This window comes from Cyclopterus lumpus, chromosome 17 (assembly GCF_009769545.1).
Source record: "Cyclopterus lumpus isolate fCycLum1 chromosome 17, fCycLum1.pri, whole genome shotgun sequence".
Taxonomy (NCBI): Eukaryota; Metazoa; Chordata; class Actinopteri; order Perciformes; family Cyclopteridae; genus Cyclopterus; species Cyclopterus lumpus.
Genome location: NC_046982.1, coordinates 13,783,068 through 13,799,182, shown reverse-complemented (window position 1 = coordinate 13,799,182; position 16,115 = coordinate 13,783,068). Strand labels below are relative to the sequence as shown.

Sequence of the window (16,115 nt, the reverse complement as noted above, 5' to 3'; positions counted from 1 at the left end):
GAATACATCCATCTTTTTGTATATTGAAATAAAGACAAACACTGATTAACCATGCAAATAGAAGTTGTTTTGTTCAGTTTCACCACGTTTACATGGTCACTTTCATGACACGTCACCTCAACCTAATACAAAAATAATAATAAAAATACAAAACGCTTTTTAATGCCATTAGTAAGACTTGAATTAGAGGCATTACTGTTTCTGTAATGTACAACTTCTGTAAGGGCATGTTTCGTAGTATACAGTAGTGGTCTATGGTTACATATGAACACTAGATGGCAGCATGGGTGCCAGTAGTTTGGTTAAAGTATTTTTTTTGTCTGGGGCAATACCCATTAATCCAAACTGCAAATGAGGCTATAATTATCATGCTTGGACATGGAAAAAGCCTAGTATTTTTTAAATAACATACACAAATAACAAATTTGCTTAACCGTTAATGATGATCTGATTTTTGTTCTATTCTAATCAGTAGTGATTTTATTCACTTGGCAAGACGTATGCATGTGAGTCAAAAATGTCACTATTATTGCAGTACATGAATAGAACAAATCAAATCTATTCCATATATTCAAATTTGGCCAAGTTTCAATATACAGAAATGATATGTCAACGGTAATATATATTTATATTAGTAGCCTATGTAGTTTCAGCTACTAAAAATGGCAATAATTTACTGTACGACAGCATTGGAGTATTTAACCAATACAACAGAGATGAGAAAGGATCTATTTAAGCTAAAAAATAGTGAATGCTTAGCATACCTGCTCTTTGTTTGTGTCAAAGCACCATTGAAACAAAAGGTAATCCAAGTTGGGGAAAATACATAATTAGCCATTTGTACACTACTGTCTGTATATTACAAGATCAATGAAAGGTGTGGCAGATTTGTCACACAAATGTTACACATGTGAAATGATGATTTATTTAGCTGCACTATGTTCTTGCAAAAGTCTGACTGCATACTACACAAAAAGAGTGATTTACAAACAATTACATTTCAGTTTACATGGTTTTCTAATATTCTTACAGGCCTCTTAATCTCACCTATTTTTAAACGAGACAAACTATTACAGTTAGTGTCCACTCAAATGTAAAATACATTGAATAAACAGTCAATACACGTTATCGGCAAGTTAATGTTCACTAATCCATTTAAATGAGTGGCCCAAACGTCCGCCCGCACCGGAAGGCATCACAGCTCCATTCCTTTAAGAAGAGCTGGCCAATCCCAACGCGTCTGCGCCATCACGTGATAAACCGACTAGTAAATTACGATTGACTTGAGAGTTGCTGATTGTCGGCCCCTCTCCAATGTACAGTCACTCAAAGTGGGTTACGGTTCCTGCAGCTTGTATTTTTTCTAACGGAAATGCTTCTGCGTTTTCAGGGTCTCCATTAAGTAAAGTTTTATTCGGATATCGGCGCCATTATGTCAGAAAACTGCAGAGCAGGTGAGTTTAAGTAGCGTTTTTTTTTTTTTTGTTGTGCCAGCAAAGCAGTTTATGGTCGACAGCATCACTTTTTCACTGTCGCTAAAGTCTCCGGAAAAAGAAATGTTGAGGTCGCCTTTGTTTTAAATTAGTTTTTCAAAACTTGTTTTTGTTTTGTAATTAATTCCCGAGGCTTTTCTTTGTTTTGATCTTTTTAAATGTCTTTATTTTCATTAGTATTTACGTTTTACATCGCGTGGCACTGCTTTTGTCAGCGACTTGTCAGCATTGACAGATAACGTTATTTCACAAACAAGCTAGCTAACGTTAACAGCGAAACGTTGCACATCGTTATAACCACTGAAACGATCGGTAGTATTTCAACGTAGATCATATTCGTGACACAAAATAACATTTGAAGACTCTGAATGACAACACGGAACGTACAAGAGCAAATAATGCTTGTTGTAAACTCTGAACTTCACTAAAGTTTCTCTCAAAAAACACGTGAATCTGTACGAATGTTGAAGTGATCTAACAGTTTCAGGACAAATGGATTTGATGATTTGATGTGTTGATTAGATTGTTGTATCTTGAGTAACTTATATACTTTGGGTCCTCTGTTATTACTTTTATGTGTACGTTAACGGGTCTTAAACAATCCAGTAGATTCATTCAATTCAATTCGATTTATTTTGTATAGCCAAAAATCACAAATCAAAATTTGCCTCAGATGGATTAAGAGAGATTCATGAGTTTGTAAAGGAGATCCCGAGACACACAACTGCACACATCATTTTCACCCATCTTTCTCTGTCTTTCAGCCACCCAAGGACCAGGGCAGCGTGTTAAATTCAGAGGCTAGCTGGCCTGCTGTCCCCCTTGTAAAGGGTGGCAGCTGGAGTGGCTATTGGGATGCTACGGAAGAGCAGTAGTGGTGACAGTGGGACTGAGAATACCCAGGGTCTGCCACGACATATCTCCAAGCCTCACATAGGATCTCTGTCTGCTGGATCCACCAAGACCTGGGATATGGGCCGCAGCTCCAAGAACCCAAATCCTCTGAGCAGCATGGTGCTAACGTCTCACCTGTTGGGGGCACCAGGAGTGGATCCGGAGTACGTAATGCATCTTGTGAATGATGTACGGGGGTTCGCTGATGTGTTGCTCAACCTCAAGGAGGCTTTCCAGTGTAAAGGTGAGTCAAGCTTCAGGGGGAGCTGGAATGCGGAGGTGTTTGTGCAGGAGCTGTAGAGGTCAGGGAAGTAGAATACCATAAAATTACATAGTTGAAGGAAGAAAATCCAACTTCGTATGCTTGTGACATAATTAATGGTGCATATTCAGGAGTTATAAACTGGTTACAGTATAATTGAATTGTTTTGCGTCACTTTCCACAAGCTTACTTTTCCTTAAGACCTGGAATTCTTACACACCTTTGATATTCTTTCATTGAACCCCAGATTGTGTGAGGAATATGCTGCATTAATTAATGTGATGGTTGAGAGAGCAATATTCTTACTGTGATAAGAGAAAGGCCTTTCCCACTTGAGTCCTTTACTTAGAGGAGAGGCTACTGTTAGTGGACACATTGCTGTCTCTTCCATAATGAATTTCTTCTTATGTAATTTCAGAATTTCTTTTCTAGAAAAGAGCCAAGGATGCTATAGATAGCTAAAATTCTCTGCCAGTAAATTCCATTGTAGATACACTGGGAATGTATTGACAAGAATTCTTGTTGTCTTTGTTTGGACAGTTGCAAAACTCACCAACAGCTTTTTAAACAGTGTAACAGTGAAAATTTTTCTTTGACTCCTCGGTAGTATTTCGCACCATCGCTGTTCTGCTTTGATGCCTTCTCAACTAACACCCACTAAACACAGTTCCAATCATGGTGTAAAGGATTACATTCCCAGGAAGGCTATGTGGGTTTTTGTGATGTTACAGATAGATAAGTAAAGCCCAAAGTTTGCCATCATGACCTCAAACAGCCAGAACCACCTGTGGAGTGTCAGTTTACAGTGTGATAACGGCCTCACCGCTAACATGCTGCAGCACTTGCAATGTTGTTGGCCTCTTAACAACTACACAAACCCGCACCCTGCTAGACGATAGCACAGCAGACACCAGAGCAGACATAGGTTACTCTTACTTTCTCTGTTCTTCTCACTTGGCTTTGGTCTTGTTTGCAGACACACTCAAAAACTCCACACACACAAATGCTCAGATAGTGTTTAACAAGGCTCCACAAATGCATTTACCGATAGTAGCGTTCTGTTATCACACAATCAGTGCATTCTTTAATTCATAAATATGTTTTTCTTTTAGGGATCCTAGAACAAAAGTGATATTGATTGTGACCAGTTTTTGTTTTGTCCACTTGGAAACCTTAAGATCTTTTTGGAAACTAATGTAATATGTTTATGTATTGTGTAATAACAATTTATTAAATGTTGTCATTGTGAGTAGAACTCTGATGTAGCACACTTCCACTATCACTACAACTGCTACTACTCTGCTATTATGCTAAAAGACGCATACCTACACACATATTCACACATGCTGGGGTCCCACCCCAGGTCTGGTAGTGGGAGGGAGTTGTTTAGCCATTCCTCTAGCTGGAGGAGTTGGCCCCTGTGAGTGAGTCTCGGCTTGCGTCGTGCTGAGTGTTGCTCTGAGCCATCACAAAAACATTTGGGATATTTGCCTCCCCTTAAACAACTGCTTTTATTGAGCAGGTGGGGATGAAATCAAACCATATTACCCTATAATGTCATTCAGCTATTGGTCATTTGGATTAGTGTTTTTTCTTATTCTTTTCTTGGAGACACTGACACAAGCATCTTGGTGGAACAGCTCATGCACGATGCTGCTATTGTGGTTTGCTGTCCAGTCGTCAGTAAACATTGAGTCATTTTCATTACTAATGTGTAACAAAGACTGGTGGAAGATGGTCACAGTTTAAATCAAATCCAAGTCAACGTCCCTCCTAACTTTAAATATACAGTGATCTGCAACAGCAAACCTAACTTCAAATGTCAACTGCTTTCCTGAGGCTAGTAAGCAGGGAAGTGTGTTTTTATAATCTGACCTGAAATGTGATTTAGAAACTGACAGTTTAAAGTGTTTGAGCATGAGTTCCAGTATATGCTGAACATCCTGAGCATTGTTAGTGATCAGTCTGACTCCTGTTTGCTGACACTGGAGCAATCCTGGCTTTCTCTTAAAGACATACACTGATTATCACTTATTACTTTGAGTGTTTGTTTTTTTCTTTCAAAGGGAGTTTTGTTATTACCAGGTTCACATGACACAAGTCTTTAAAGCCTTAGAACTTATTCCCAAAACCTACATTGTTTTGCCATCAAGTATTTGCTTAAATTTAGAGTCTCATGTGACATTCTACATAATGGTGATTTGATCATCTACATCTTGGTGTGTGCACATCCATAATTAGATTAAATTAATGATTTTACTGTTTTCTTCTATGGGTCAGGGGAGGTGACACAGTCTGGGAGGAGCAACAGTCAAAGTCTGTTTTCTATTGTCTCAACTTTAGTGAAAGCACATTAGATGATATCATCCATAGCATTCCATTGCATTGTCCTTATTACTAACTTAAAAGGGTGGCATAAAAGTGCGGTGTTAAAACTCAAATTCACATGAAAAATACTTACATTTAGCCTAGGTGTATACAAAATTGTAAAAAAAAAAAAATGCAGCATTTTACACAAGTAACTACCACAATGGTTGTAGCTCTTTTAATGACTATATAGTAACACAATAGAGATGTACAATGTACTTCCTAAAAGGAGATGAGCAACAAGTCTTTATATGTGGTTGAGGAAAGCTGCAGGAATAAGGTAATTAGGGAAGAGTGGATGCCAGATCTCGTGTTATTCTTTTCATATTTGTCCCATATTTGGATCACTTTTTCTCATAACTGGGACCTCAGCCACTATGCTTGCCAGAGTTGTTGCCCAACAATAGCCAAGCTGTCAAAGAATGTAACCCAGGAAAGGAATGTGAGGCTGAATGATTTTTGACTGAGTAGTTGACCTCTGTCCTTGTCTCCATGCTGTCCCAAGATGAATTTAGTCCACGCGCACCAAGCATCACCAGGAAGCAAATCTTTAAATGACCAAAACTGTGCAATCAATATTTCCACATTATGTCACGTGATGCCATGGGGCTTAAAATACTTTTTCCCCATCCGGTGAAACAACTTTAGAGTACAAACACATAATCTGTATTTTAATTGTTGGGTCTTTAAAGTTGCTAAATGCACTTATACCCAAATCCAGAGTTATAGTCCTTCCTCTGTTCACGGGAATGAGCCTGAGAACGGAAGGCAGAATTAAAGGAAACGCTGGTGCGCATGCTCTGCGGGCCCACGGATGTGGTAGTTCGCAAGAAGATCTGGATAATGTAATCTACTTTTTTTTGTTTTATTTCATACCCCACTGTGCAACTTTCATGGGGCGCTCCCTCCAACGCTGTATCCAGGTCTCTTCATACATCCATAACAACACACGCCGTTGATCCCACTCGATCTTTTTAATCGGTTGTTCATCCATAACATTTCATTTTAATTTAGCCAAAATTGAAAATAACAAAATGTTAACATGTCAATGTTTTAACAGCTTGTCGTCACACAATGGACCTGAAACGTTTTCCAGCTTCCCAAACCCTTTTTCAAAAGCTGAAACTAAAGTCGTTCCTGTAGCGGTGCATCAAACCACTCTTCATGTGGTATCATTATGTAATTGTTGTCAACAGTGTAGTCAAACCTTTTTCTTCTATTATAACTCAAGCACACACATTGTGGCCAAATTACAAACTTTTCATGGTAGTAATACAAGACTAGTATTTTGAACAGCTTCGGGGCCAATGTGATAAATAAGAAAAGCAATGGAAACACATCTGAATGTTCTCTTAATTCAAAAAATTTTAATTTACGTCTGTGTTGCTTTTGCAGAAGACAGCCTGGTTAATGGTTTTAATCAGGTTGAAAAAGGAGTCCTCTACACACAGCCGAGCTGCTGGGTCCCTCCCATCCCCCCACTCTCCTGCATACTCGGCATTCCTTTAGAACAAATGTTCACTTGTAGCTTTAGTGCCTTCAATAGACTAATGGTAGGTGTGAGGCAGATTGACTATGAAAACTCTCCTAAAAATAATTCCGCTTAGTTTTGTCATCATAAATACAACTCGCCAGAGGTAACGCAGTCAAGGTTGTTATTTATTTTACATTTTCAAGTTTGGAAAAGTAGAGATTTGATACAAATTGTTATGCAATCCAAGATAAATATCTCAGGACAGCAGTTGCAGTCCTTGTAACAGATTCAATATGGCATTATATTTCTGAGTATTGACTCAATGGGACAATCGCATCCTGTTTATGAAAGTCACTTACAAAATGCTACTGTTGCATAAGCTCATAAGCCCTGTTTTGTCATCATTTGACATCCTTGTTTTACTTTTATTTATGTGACCAAGAACAGAACAAGTGTACATTTCTCAGAAATGTCTTGTGTTTTACAAATGTGCTGAAACAAAGCCAAATGTGTGTTCTTCATTATCAAGCCAAACATGTTTAGGAATGTCTATTGAATAAGGTCTGTAGGAAGTTATGGATAGTGTACAGGCCAAGTGGACAAAGGTTTGACTAAATGGCTTTTGTTACAACAACAGATCAGGACACTGAATTTACATTTCCTTGAATGTTTACTCAAGAGAGTTTGGGTGACTTATTTGAGCCGTTCAGCCTCGGAAGGAAAAGAAAAAACAAAAGTGCTTCACACCAGGTCTTTTACAGTTCCACTTCAGGGTTGAACAAACGGCTCATTGCATAGTTGCAGAGCATTAGGTTTAAAGCTTCTTTCCCCCAGATAAAAATGTTCTGCATGCAGTGTAATGCCATGTGAGAAGAGGTATTACATGTCTTTAAAATGCAGAGCAACATGTACAGCTGATTCATAAATCCTTGTTTCACTGTGAAAACTGACGCTTTTTTTCCCAACTGTTGTTGTCATCATGACACTGATAAGATCTGGCTGTTTCTCCAGTTTGACTGCATTGTTCTGAAACAGTTGTATCTGTGTTGTCTTACAGGGACTCGGTTAACTCACTGCTGATTATAATACAGCTGTTTATTCATGGTCTTGTTTGTCTATCTGCTCAGAAAGGTTTGCACATGGCATTAGCTTCCGTCTATCCTTTTCTTGAAGAACATCGCCAATTTTCCAAATGTAACCAATTAAAAACGTATGTACTGGCCACCACCGCTCTCTTAAAAACATATCCAGCAATAGCTACCACAAATATCTCCCCTTCTCACACAAGTGCCCCTTTGCCAACTGAAGTGGACACTTGCGGGTGGTGCCTTCAATTGAAAGAAAAGACAAAATCAAGCACATAATAGTTTAATGGCCTGCTGCTCTTAGGAGAAAGAAAGGAAAGATTTGTTGGGCAGTAACTTTCTCCTGTGATGCTGAAGGATGTTTTTTGCAAGTTTGTGGTTGGAGTGTGTTTCCTGGGGTGGGATTTATGGTTATGGCCTCTGAATGTTTGTGTAGGAAATTGGTCATGGCGAGGGGTGGATGGGCCAGTGGAGCTCCTGCTAGCAGGGGGAAGTCACTGCTGGAGATTCGGGCCGACCTGCTGATATTTACAGCGGTGAATCAGGACCGAGCAGCGAGGGGGCGGAGGCTTGTGGTGCTGTTTTGTGAGTCAGACTTGTTTTTGTAGCCTACCAAAAACAGCCAATGTTATGCTTGCTCAGCTTTGAATTGAGAGACGCACAACAACGAAATTGTCTGACCAGACAAATTCTTAGATCCCTTATTTCACACGTCTGAAAGAAGGAGTCATTTAATTGTGTGTCCAACACACATTCCCGAGCTGTAGTAAGTGACATCATTCCTTCAGGTAGGCGGAGATTCACTCAGAAAACAACTCGTTGTGAAGTCATCTCAAGATGCACATGAGCCCTCTGGGTACTGGTGGAATACAACTGGCTAACGACACCAGCCTTTCTTTGTTACGGTGCCATTCCAACACTACATTTACAACTGAAACAATTAGTTTGACTAATTAAATATTTGGAAAATTAATTGACTGATTAATCATAATGATAATAATGATTAGTTTCAGCCTTAATTACTGTTATTATTGTGTATGAGTAAAATGAGCATTTAACGTAGATTAGGTCTAATACTCTATGATTTGGACTGTAATCTGTAAGCAGAGGTTAATGTGCACAAGCTTTTATTTCCTGTTTTCCTTTTCTGCTTTGTCTCACCTCCCTTTGATCTTGACACCTGTGATAGACTGTGTGTTGATTCAAGAATGCAGTCGTATCATGCACCTGCTGTATAGTCCCCCTCCAAACATGTAATGAAGTGTCAAAGAGTTAGCCTGCCAGTGAAGCCCAGACCTCACAGAGTGTAGGCTAATGGGCTGAGAGCAGGTAACTGTTTATGGAGTGCCTGCTGTTTACTGTCTGTGTGATGTCTGGGGCCCACTTTGTCTCCAAACAAGGCATGGGGAAAGACAGAGAGGCACCAGCAATGCTGTGTTTGTTTGGACAGGCGGGGGGGAATTAGAGTTTGGAGATGGTTTCCTGACCAAACTATTTCACCTGTTGCAGATCAGGTGGCAGGCAGAGTCTGTTACAGTGAGCTTTTAATGATTTCTGCCCTTGTGCATTGTGATTGAAGACACTTGTGGATATTCTGAGTGGAGCTTACTTAGCCCAGGTGTTTCTGGGATATACAAAACACATCTGTTTCCTTTTGTAGGGGAGCATTTGGGGTGATGATTGATAATACAGTATGATGGAGAGCAATGTGTCACTATCCTGGAATGAGGTAGACGGATGCACATCTAAAAACCTGAAAATAATTTGCTGGTGTGGATGTAAATCCGTCACCCTCCCTCCTTCAGGAGGAGGAGGGATGCTGATGGGGAACCATGGCCTCCTTGGCCTTTCAGTAAAGCCCTGCGGCTGTTTCCCAAGCCGCACTGTGTTGCCAGAGCTGCCCAGGCTTGTTTCATGTCGTGCAGATCGCGTGTGACAGCCCAGTTGATTACCTGTTGTTATCAGTGGGGGGAGTAAAGGCTGTAACCTCTGTCAGGCCACCTGAAGATTTGGATTATATTGGTCATTCTCTGCACCAGACACACAATGAGCTTCGCTAGACACAATGAGCCCCCCACACACAGCAATAAAAGGGGAGACATTCATTTTAAAAGGCAATTGTTTAAGCTTCTGTGTTGTGTTAAAATTGACTCACCACTTAAAAGTGCTTAAAAGTGACACTCCAAACGCAATATGGGTTATGAGTTTAAATAATTCTGGATTGTTGTTTGAGATGTTATTATCCCTACTTTTCTTGTTGAAACTGTTCACTTGATAGGTTTTGACTGATGAAAATATTTGGTATTATTAAAGAAACCTTATTACTCTTAAACTCTTTTTTTATGGTTTACGGTGAGAGTTTGACTTGAAAATGCATCTTCTGGCGACATGCAGAACACATTTGTTTTGTTGGCAGGTGAAGTTAAAGTGAAGCACCCCAGAAGCAGAGATGTTGTAAACGTAACGTTTTGGTCGTTTTAGGCATTCTGCATCGCAAACTAGGCTAGAGATTTTAGAGGACCAGGGTTATAGGTCTAATGATATATTGGTCTTGTAGTTATGTCATGGAACACTGAAAAAAACTTTAATGAAAGAAAGTAAATATACAAAAAGACCGCTACAAGTGTAAAATTAGGGCTAATTCCACATAATTGTATTTTCAGAACGAGTTGTGTTTAAAAAAAGGGTCTAGAAGCATGACTCGTATGTCAGGTACATGTGATGGATTTGCTGCAACATACCGGGTGAAACATTTGATATGGAGTTGAATTAAAAAAAAGAACGATTTGTCAATTAATTAATTAAGTCTCAATCGTTTGACTGTTCTGTGACGTTAGGCAGCAGTCTCAAACGTTAAAAACTAGAAACATTTTTCATTGTGACTTTAATTTCCTATAAGGGAAAGAGGTCTTGATGTTGCAGGGAATAAATGAAGCAGACCGAGCGTGAAGCGTGGCCGGGACACTAGCTCATCCCACCACTGTAAAGAAAGCCAAGGCAGCCTTGAGCTGCGTTGGCGTTGGCAGGGGGTCCTCCTTTAAACAATATGGCCCGTCTCTTTGCCTCAGTGCTGTTATCTCTACCATAAACAATGGCTTGGCCCCCACAATTGGCTGCAAATTTCTATTGGGCTTTTTGATGCCATTGTCGTGACAAAACCACTCGCCACTGATTTTTACCAGCTTTCTCTCAGCTGTCGCACGCTGCACTGAGCACAGATCCTCTCACACAATTCAAAGGGCGACAATGGTGGTGATCAGTATGAGCTGTCACACAAAATTTGACCTTGTTTTGACAACTTATTCCCATTTCTGATTGTTAAATACAATTCCGTTGCCCAATTTTTTAAACATGGGTTTATAGAGTGATTAAATAAACATGGATCTAAGTAGCCTAATTGCACATTGACTGTGCTGACATTCACATGCACAATGTGGAGGTTGCCATGCACACTTGTATTTGACAAAAAGGTAATCAACTATTTTTAAATAATAAGAACGTTACTGCTCTTTGATATGTTTTTTTGCCATTTGACTTCATTATGAATCCTTGATTTTATTTCAGCATCTGCTGATGTTTATCATGGTCCATTTATATTTTCTTTCATATAAAAGCAGCAAAGTCCACAATTAGCCTTTAGTAAGTCTAAATTAGAACTAGAATATGTTTAACTCTACTGCATAACCACAATACAGTATACTTGAAGTGTAACTTGTTGCAGGAATCAGGATTCAAACATCCTCCGGTTCTTTTGAGGTGTTGAGCAAAATGTTGCTATAGTCGATGCATGATAGACAATTTCAACACCCACATTTAGCTTTGCTCGCATGAGTATAATGGACATGCTCTCTGTCTGCGAAAGCTCACAGGCAGTATGTCATTAATTTAAATTGCTGGCTGCTATTTGTTTGTTTTTGCCTCTCCATTGTTTTAACTCTGCCCAGTGGATCTTTACAGTGGATGACCGTAAACAAAGAATACAGCCAATATCAATCCCTAAAGAAATGCCCTGATTGGCTTCAGTTGGCTTCCAGCAAACACCGCTCTGTCTTTGTTGCCACAACCTCACAGCTATTCATATTTCCTTACAATTGCATGCCGATCGCTTGCAAGAACAGATTATTCTAATTAAATCCTTCTCTTTTGAGAGGAAAGGGAAATGGGTGATCCTAATAAATGTTACTGCTGTGATTCCACAGTAGCACCTCCAGTAATGCTCTAATTCTCCCATGCTCGGTGAAAATTCTCAGGTGTGGACCTTGTTAGGACTGGCTCTCATATGCTAATGGTCAAACCCCCACATGTCTTTGATAGGAACATCTTCAAACGTCTCTGGATTAACCAAAAATACCTCAATGACCTCAAGGTTAAAAGGAATGGGAGGGTACGTAGTGAAGGCCCATTGTCATTGTCAGTAGGGAGGGGTTCCCTGAAGTGTGTGTTGCAGGTTCAGGGACCTCTCGCCCTGGGGCTTGAGAGCAAGTGAGCCCCTCTCCTCCTACTCTAAAGGACACATTTTCTCTAATCCTGGGGGGTGGGGCCTATAGGGACAGAGATCGGTTAGTTTCTAATCAGCAAGATGGACCCTGGTGTTCTTGTGTCCTTTTAATTGTATGTATATTTGGAGTGTCTTCAACTCTTCTTTATGTTATGTTCCAAATCCTTTCTTGCCTTGTGTCTATATTGTTGTATATCTCTCCTGCTGGTCATTTGAAATTGTGTCACAGATGGCCTGTTGCGGATTATGTCTCTTCGACCATGTTTTACACCAGCCAAATGAGTGTGCTTTTTGAATTTTGAGTCAAATGGGCAATTTACACACAGACACACACACACACACACACACACACACACACACACACACACACACATACACATACAGGCTCTCATTTTCACACCCTCTGAATTTATTGGAACGTTGCAAGGAATTACAATCTCTCATCTAATGCTACTGCCTTGTGGGCTTGTCTTGATGAAAAACAGACCTTCCAGACAGTGTTCCTGCTACTTCCAAAACAGTGAGGTAGACATGAACTCACCTATTGTCTGGTACCAACTTGCAGAGCCTCCGCTTATTAGCCTGCATCAGAGCAGGACAAAGACCATCTTCCTCCCCTGTTGTTTTATCCAAAGAGTTTAATTGTCTTAAAAACACACTGTAACACTGTATTGAAAAGTGCTGTAGGAGTGCTCTGGAAAAAAATCAATACCGATAAAGTTGTGAAGAAGAACATTCTTTGAATTGCATAAATACAGATACATGGCGACTACCCCTCGCTGTGTTGCTTGGTTCTATAGGAAAGGCATACATTTCATGGCAGAATGGAAATAAAGGGATAGATGCAATCTAAAAGCATTCTTTACATTCTGTTATTTCTCAAGTGTCATCTACAGAAACCTCACTGGTAACGTAGAAAAAGGCAAGAGCTTTCTCAACCTCTTAACACTTTCTCCTGATTGCAGAAAAAGTGTACTCGCATCATCGCTATCATGTGTTCCACTTCAGTCAACTCTAAAATGTTATTTATTCATCCTAATTTCGTATGGTTGCCTCTTAAATGTTTTATACATAAACTCAGGCACCATGGAACAAATAAATAAAGATCACATTTAGCTGTAACTCTGCCAGTATTCAAAGGATGTTGAAAGACGGCGTGGTTATTGCACAGATAAAATATGTGCCTTTTGATGTTCACTGGGATGTTTCTCCAAAGCACACGTTTGACTCTGCCTCACTTGGGCGCACAAAACCACAAAAAGCCTGTCATCATTTATGTGTTCATCAACTCCACCTGTGTGAGAATGTTATAACTGTGACTGACACAGTGTGACCTGTTTACATAGACAAGTGCCTTTTCCGTCGTACATGGTGTTACTGTCTGCCTGGAGGAAGCAACAAAGAAGTTTCATCACAGTAGTTATGTGCTGCAACAACTGAGTTAGTCACGGTCTCAACCACAACCGTCTTCCACTTTATATCTCAAGTCACAAACAGGCATACAGACAATGTACTGTCTAGGTAGTAGAAAAAACAACATGTACGTTTCATGAATGCAAAATGACAATTTGCTGAGCGACACGTGTGGCTCAGACAAAAGGAATGTAAGGAATTAACTCGACACTGGCTAACCTCTGACTCAAAATGTAGTGTGACGGTGGTGTCTTTGACTAATAGAGTCATGTGTGATTGCAAATCGTTTTTTCAGAGAATCCGGAAGGTCTTCAGAGGCTGGTGCAGGAATGTTTGGCAGAGTTACTCCGCGTCCTCAAGGCCATCATCAGCAAACACCAGACCCTCAACTCAGTGGACATCCTGGGAGCGGCAGGCACGGTCATTGCCAAGGTGAAAGGTCAGTATTTACTTACTAGCATGCATGGACGACGCACACAGACATACAGGTGAAAACATGCAGCATCAAGATGATGCTCAAATATGTTGGCATGAAATCTCATTGTTGCATTACTGGTTCAGGCTAAGTCAGTTTTGCATATTAGTGTTGGGAGGTGCATAGTAGTATTCTGTTGCTCTGTTCTTGGTTAGAGTCGGCTTAGAGGTTTGTTTCAGAAAAGTCATAGTATGATAAATTATTACTCCTTCAGCAACACATCTCTATCCTGTCTCCTGAATTAATACAACAGAAAAGGAAGCAAAACCCACAATTCCAGCTAGAAATGTGATCCATGGCAAGGGTATTTCTTCACCTAACTTGCACACAAGAATCTCTACAGCAGAGACTACATGGCTGTAATTTGCATTACATATTTCAGCGACCGCGGAGGCCCCTGGCAAGCTGCTTGTTGGTCAAGTACATCCATGTGTCTTCATTCTTTTCCAAGGTTCATGAGGTGTGTGTGGTTGCCTGACAGCTAACCTGCCCTATCTCAACATCTAAGTTGTGACCTACTTAGGAATGCTTAAGAATGCATGTCTGCATCTGCAGTACGTTGAGGAGTGCTTTGACAATGTTTAGAATGCACAAAGGAAACAAAAGAGATTCCGTGTTGGATCAGCCAAAGAGGTAATGGCATTATTAAGACTAACTTTAATTACAGGACTGACAGTGACGGGGTGGAAAACTGACACCACAGCACAGCTACTGTGCAGTGTGGCAGTGCTGTGTGCCATTGTTCCTATTTTCAAGGAAAGCCCTATTGTGTAGTCTTGCAGTAAATACAGTAGTTGCATATCTAGTTGACAAGTGGAAACTTGGACATTTGCCTGTCCACAAGAGGGGGGCCTTACATCAACACACATCCTGGCTGGACTCTCCCTAATGGCTAGTAGGTAACACAATATTGATACAGACAGCGAGCCAGAAGGGGACTGAAAAGGAGAGGCTGAAAGAGGAGAGGAATGAATCAGCGAGACATCAGAGATGAGGACTCAAAGGTTTGGATGATAACAGGCCTCGTGGGTCTCAGTGTCTTCAAAGTGTGTCGTCTCTTAACTCATGTTGCTCTTTGATGCTTGCGACACCTGGGGCAAGTGGAGCTACCAGAATTTACTGGAAAGAAAACCTCCCTCCTTCTCCAAACATATGGTTGTCTAACCAGTTTTAAATGCCATTTATATATACATCAGGGCTTGTCATTAAGCTTACGTTTTTTTTTATGAGATGTTTTACTTATGAGTTTACTAACAATAGCTGAATTTACTTGTCCAACATTAAAACTGTAGGCCTATTAAATATAAATAATAATATCAACTTCGATTCGGAGAATTGGACAAAGCGCTAGTGTTAGGAAGTTAAAAAGGTTATACTCCCTTCTCTAACATCTATTTCATATTGCTTTTAAAAACATCTTCAAACAACCTTATGTATTCAAGTTTCTCGCCAAAACCTAGATTTGACAAGATTACATTTGAACACATGATGTAAACGTTGTAATTTGCCTGAATGCTTCATAATGTAACACAATACAACCTCTGTTAACAGCTGTTAGCTCTGTTATAAGCAGGACTGTCTTAATGTATTACGTTATAATTGGTCTATGTATCTGATTAAGTTAGTTGTTCCACATGCTGCTATGCTCATAGCTTCGTTATTTAGCCAAGCGGGACTGTGATGCCAACAGCTAACGATGACTAACTTCACTCTTACTGATATCAACTGATTATTAATGCCAGTCTCCCGACGCATATTTATTTAATGAGTATTGGCCCCTAATTTTATTTTCACCTGCCTGATCGGACGACTGCATGAGGCACTCCACTTGTTCGTCTTTGGCAAGCATTAATATCAAGCCCTGGTAGATGTTATCCACTCAAACTATTCACCGTTATTGTGGTCTTTTTTTACCTAACTTTTTAATTAACCAGAACATGTAAGAAGCATGATCTGCTCCACTTCGCTGTTTGATGCAACAGGTTTAATTTGTGACAAAGACGGGCAATGTTGTATTGCCCATAATTGTGTTTTTGCGTCATCAAAGATGGGATCTTTCCCTCGTTGAGGTTCAAAACCAGACCCAGACAAAATATATTTTCCTGGGTGTTCTGAGTGTTCATTTTCTCCTACAGAACTACTGTATGTCAGAGG

At 40.0% G+C, this 16,115-nt stretch overlaps 1 protein-coding gene across 2 annotated transcripts in view; it reads left to right on the top strand.

Moving 5' to 3' along the window:
- The first annotated feature begins 1,238 nt into the window (after window positions 1-1,238).
- The window catches only part of LOC117746163 (rho GTPase-activating protein 29-like), a 29,593-nt gene continuing 14,716 nt past the window's right edge, over window positions 1,239-16,115 (top strand). The window contains exons 1-3 of one of the 2 annotated variants that reach the window (XM_034555092.1): window positions 1,239-1,454; window positions 2,258-2,631; window positions 13,782-13,925. In XM_034555092.1, coding sequence (XP_034410983.1) covers window positions 2,349-2,631; window positions 13,782-13,925 — 427 coding nt within the window. In that variant the 5' untranslated portion in view covers window positions 1,239-1,454; window positions 2,258-2,348. Of the gene's footprint in view, window positions 1,455-2,257; window positions 2,632-13,781; window positions 13,926-14,946; window positions 14,966-16,115 lie in introns of those variants that run through there. The other variant, XM_034555096.1, reaches the window with a different exon arrangement.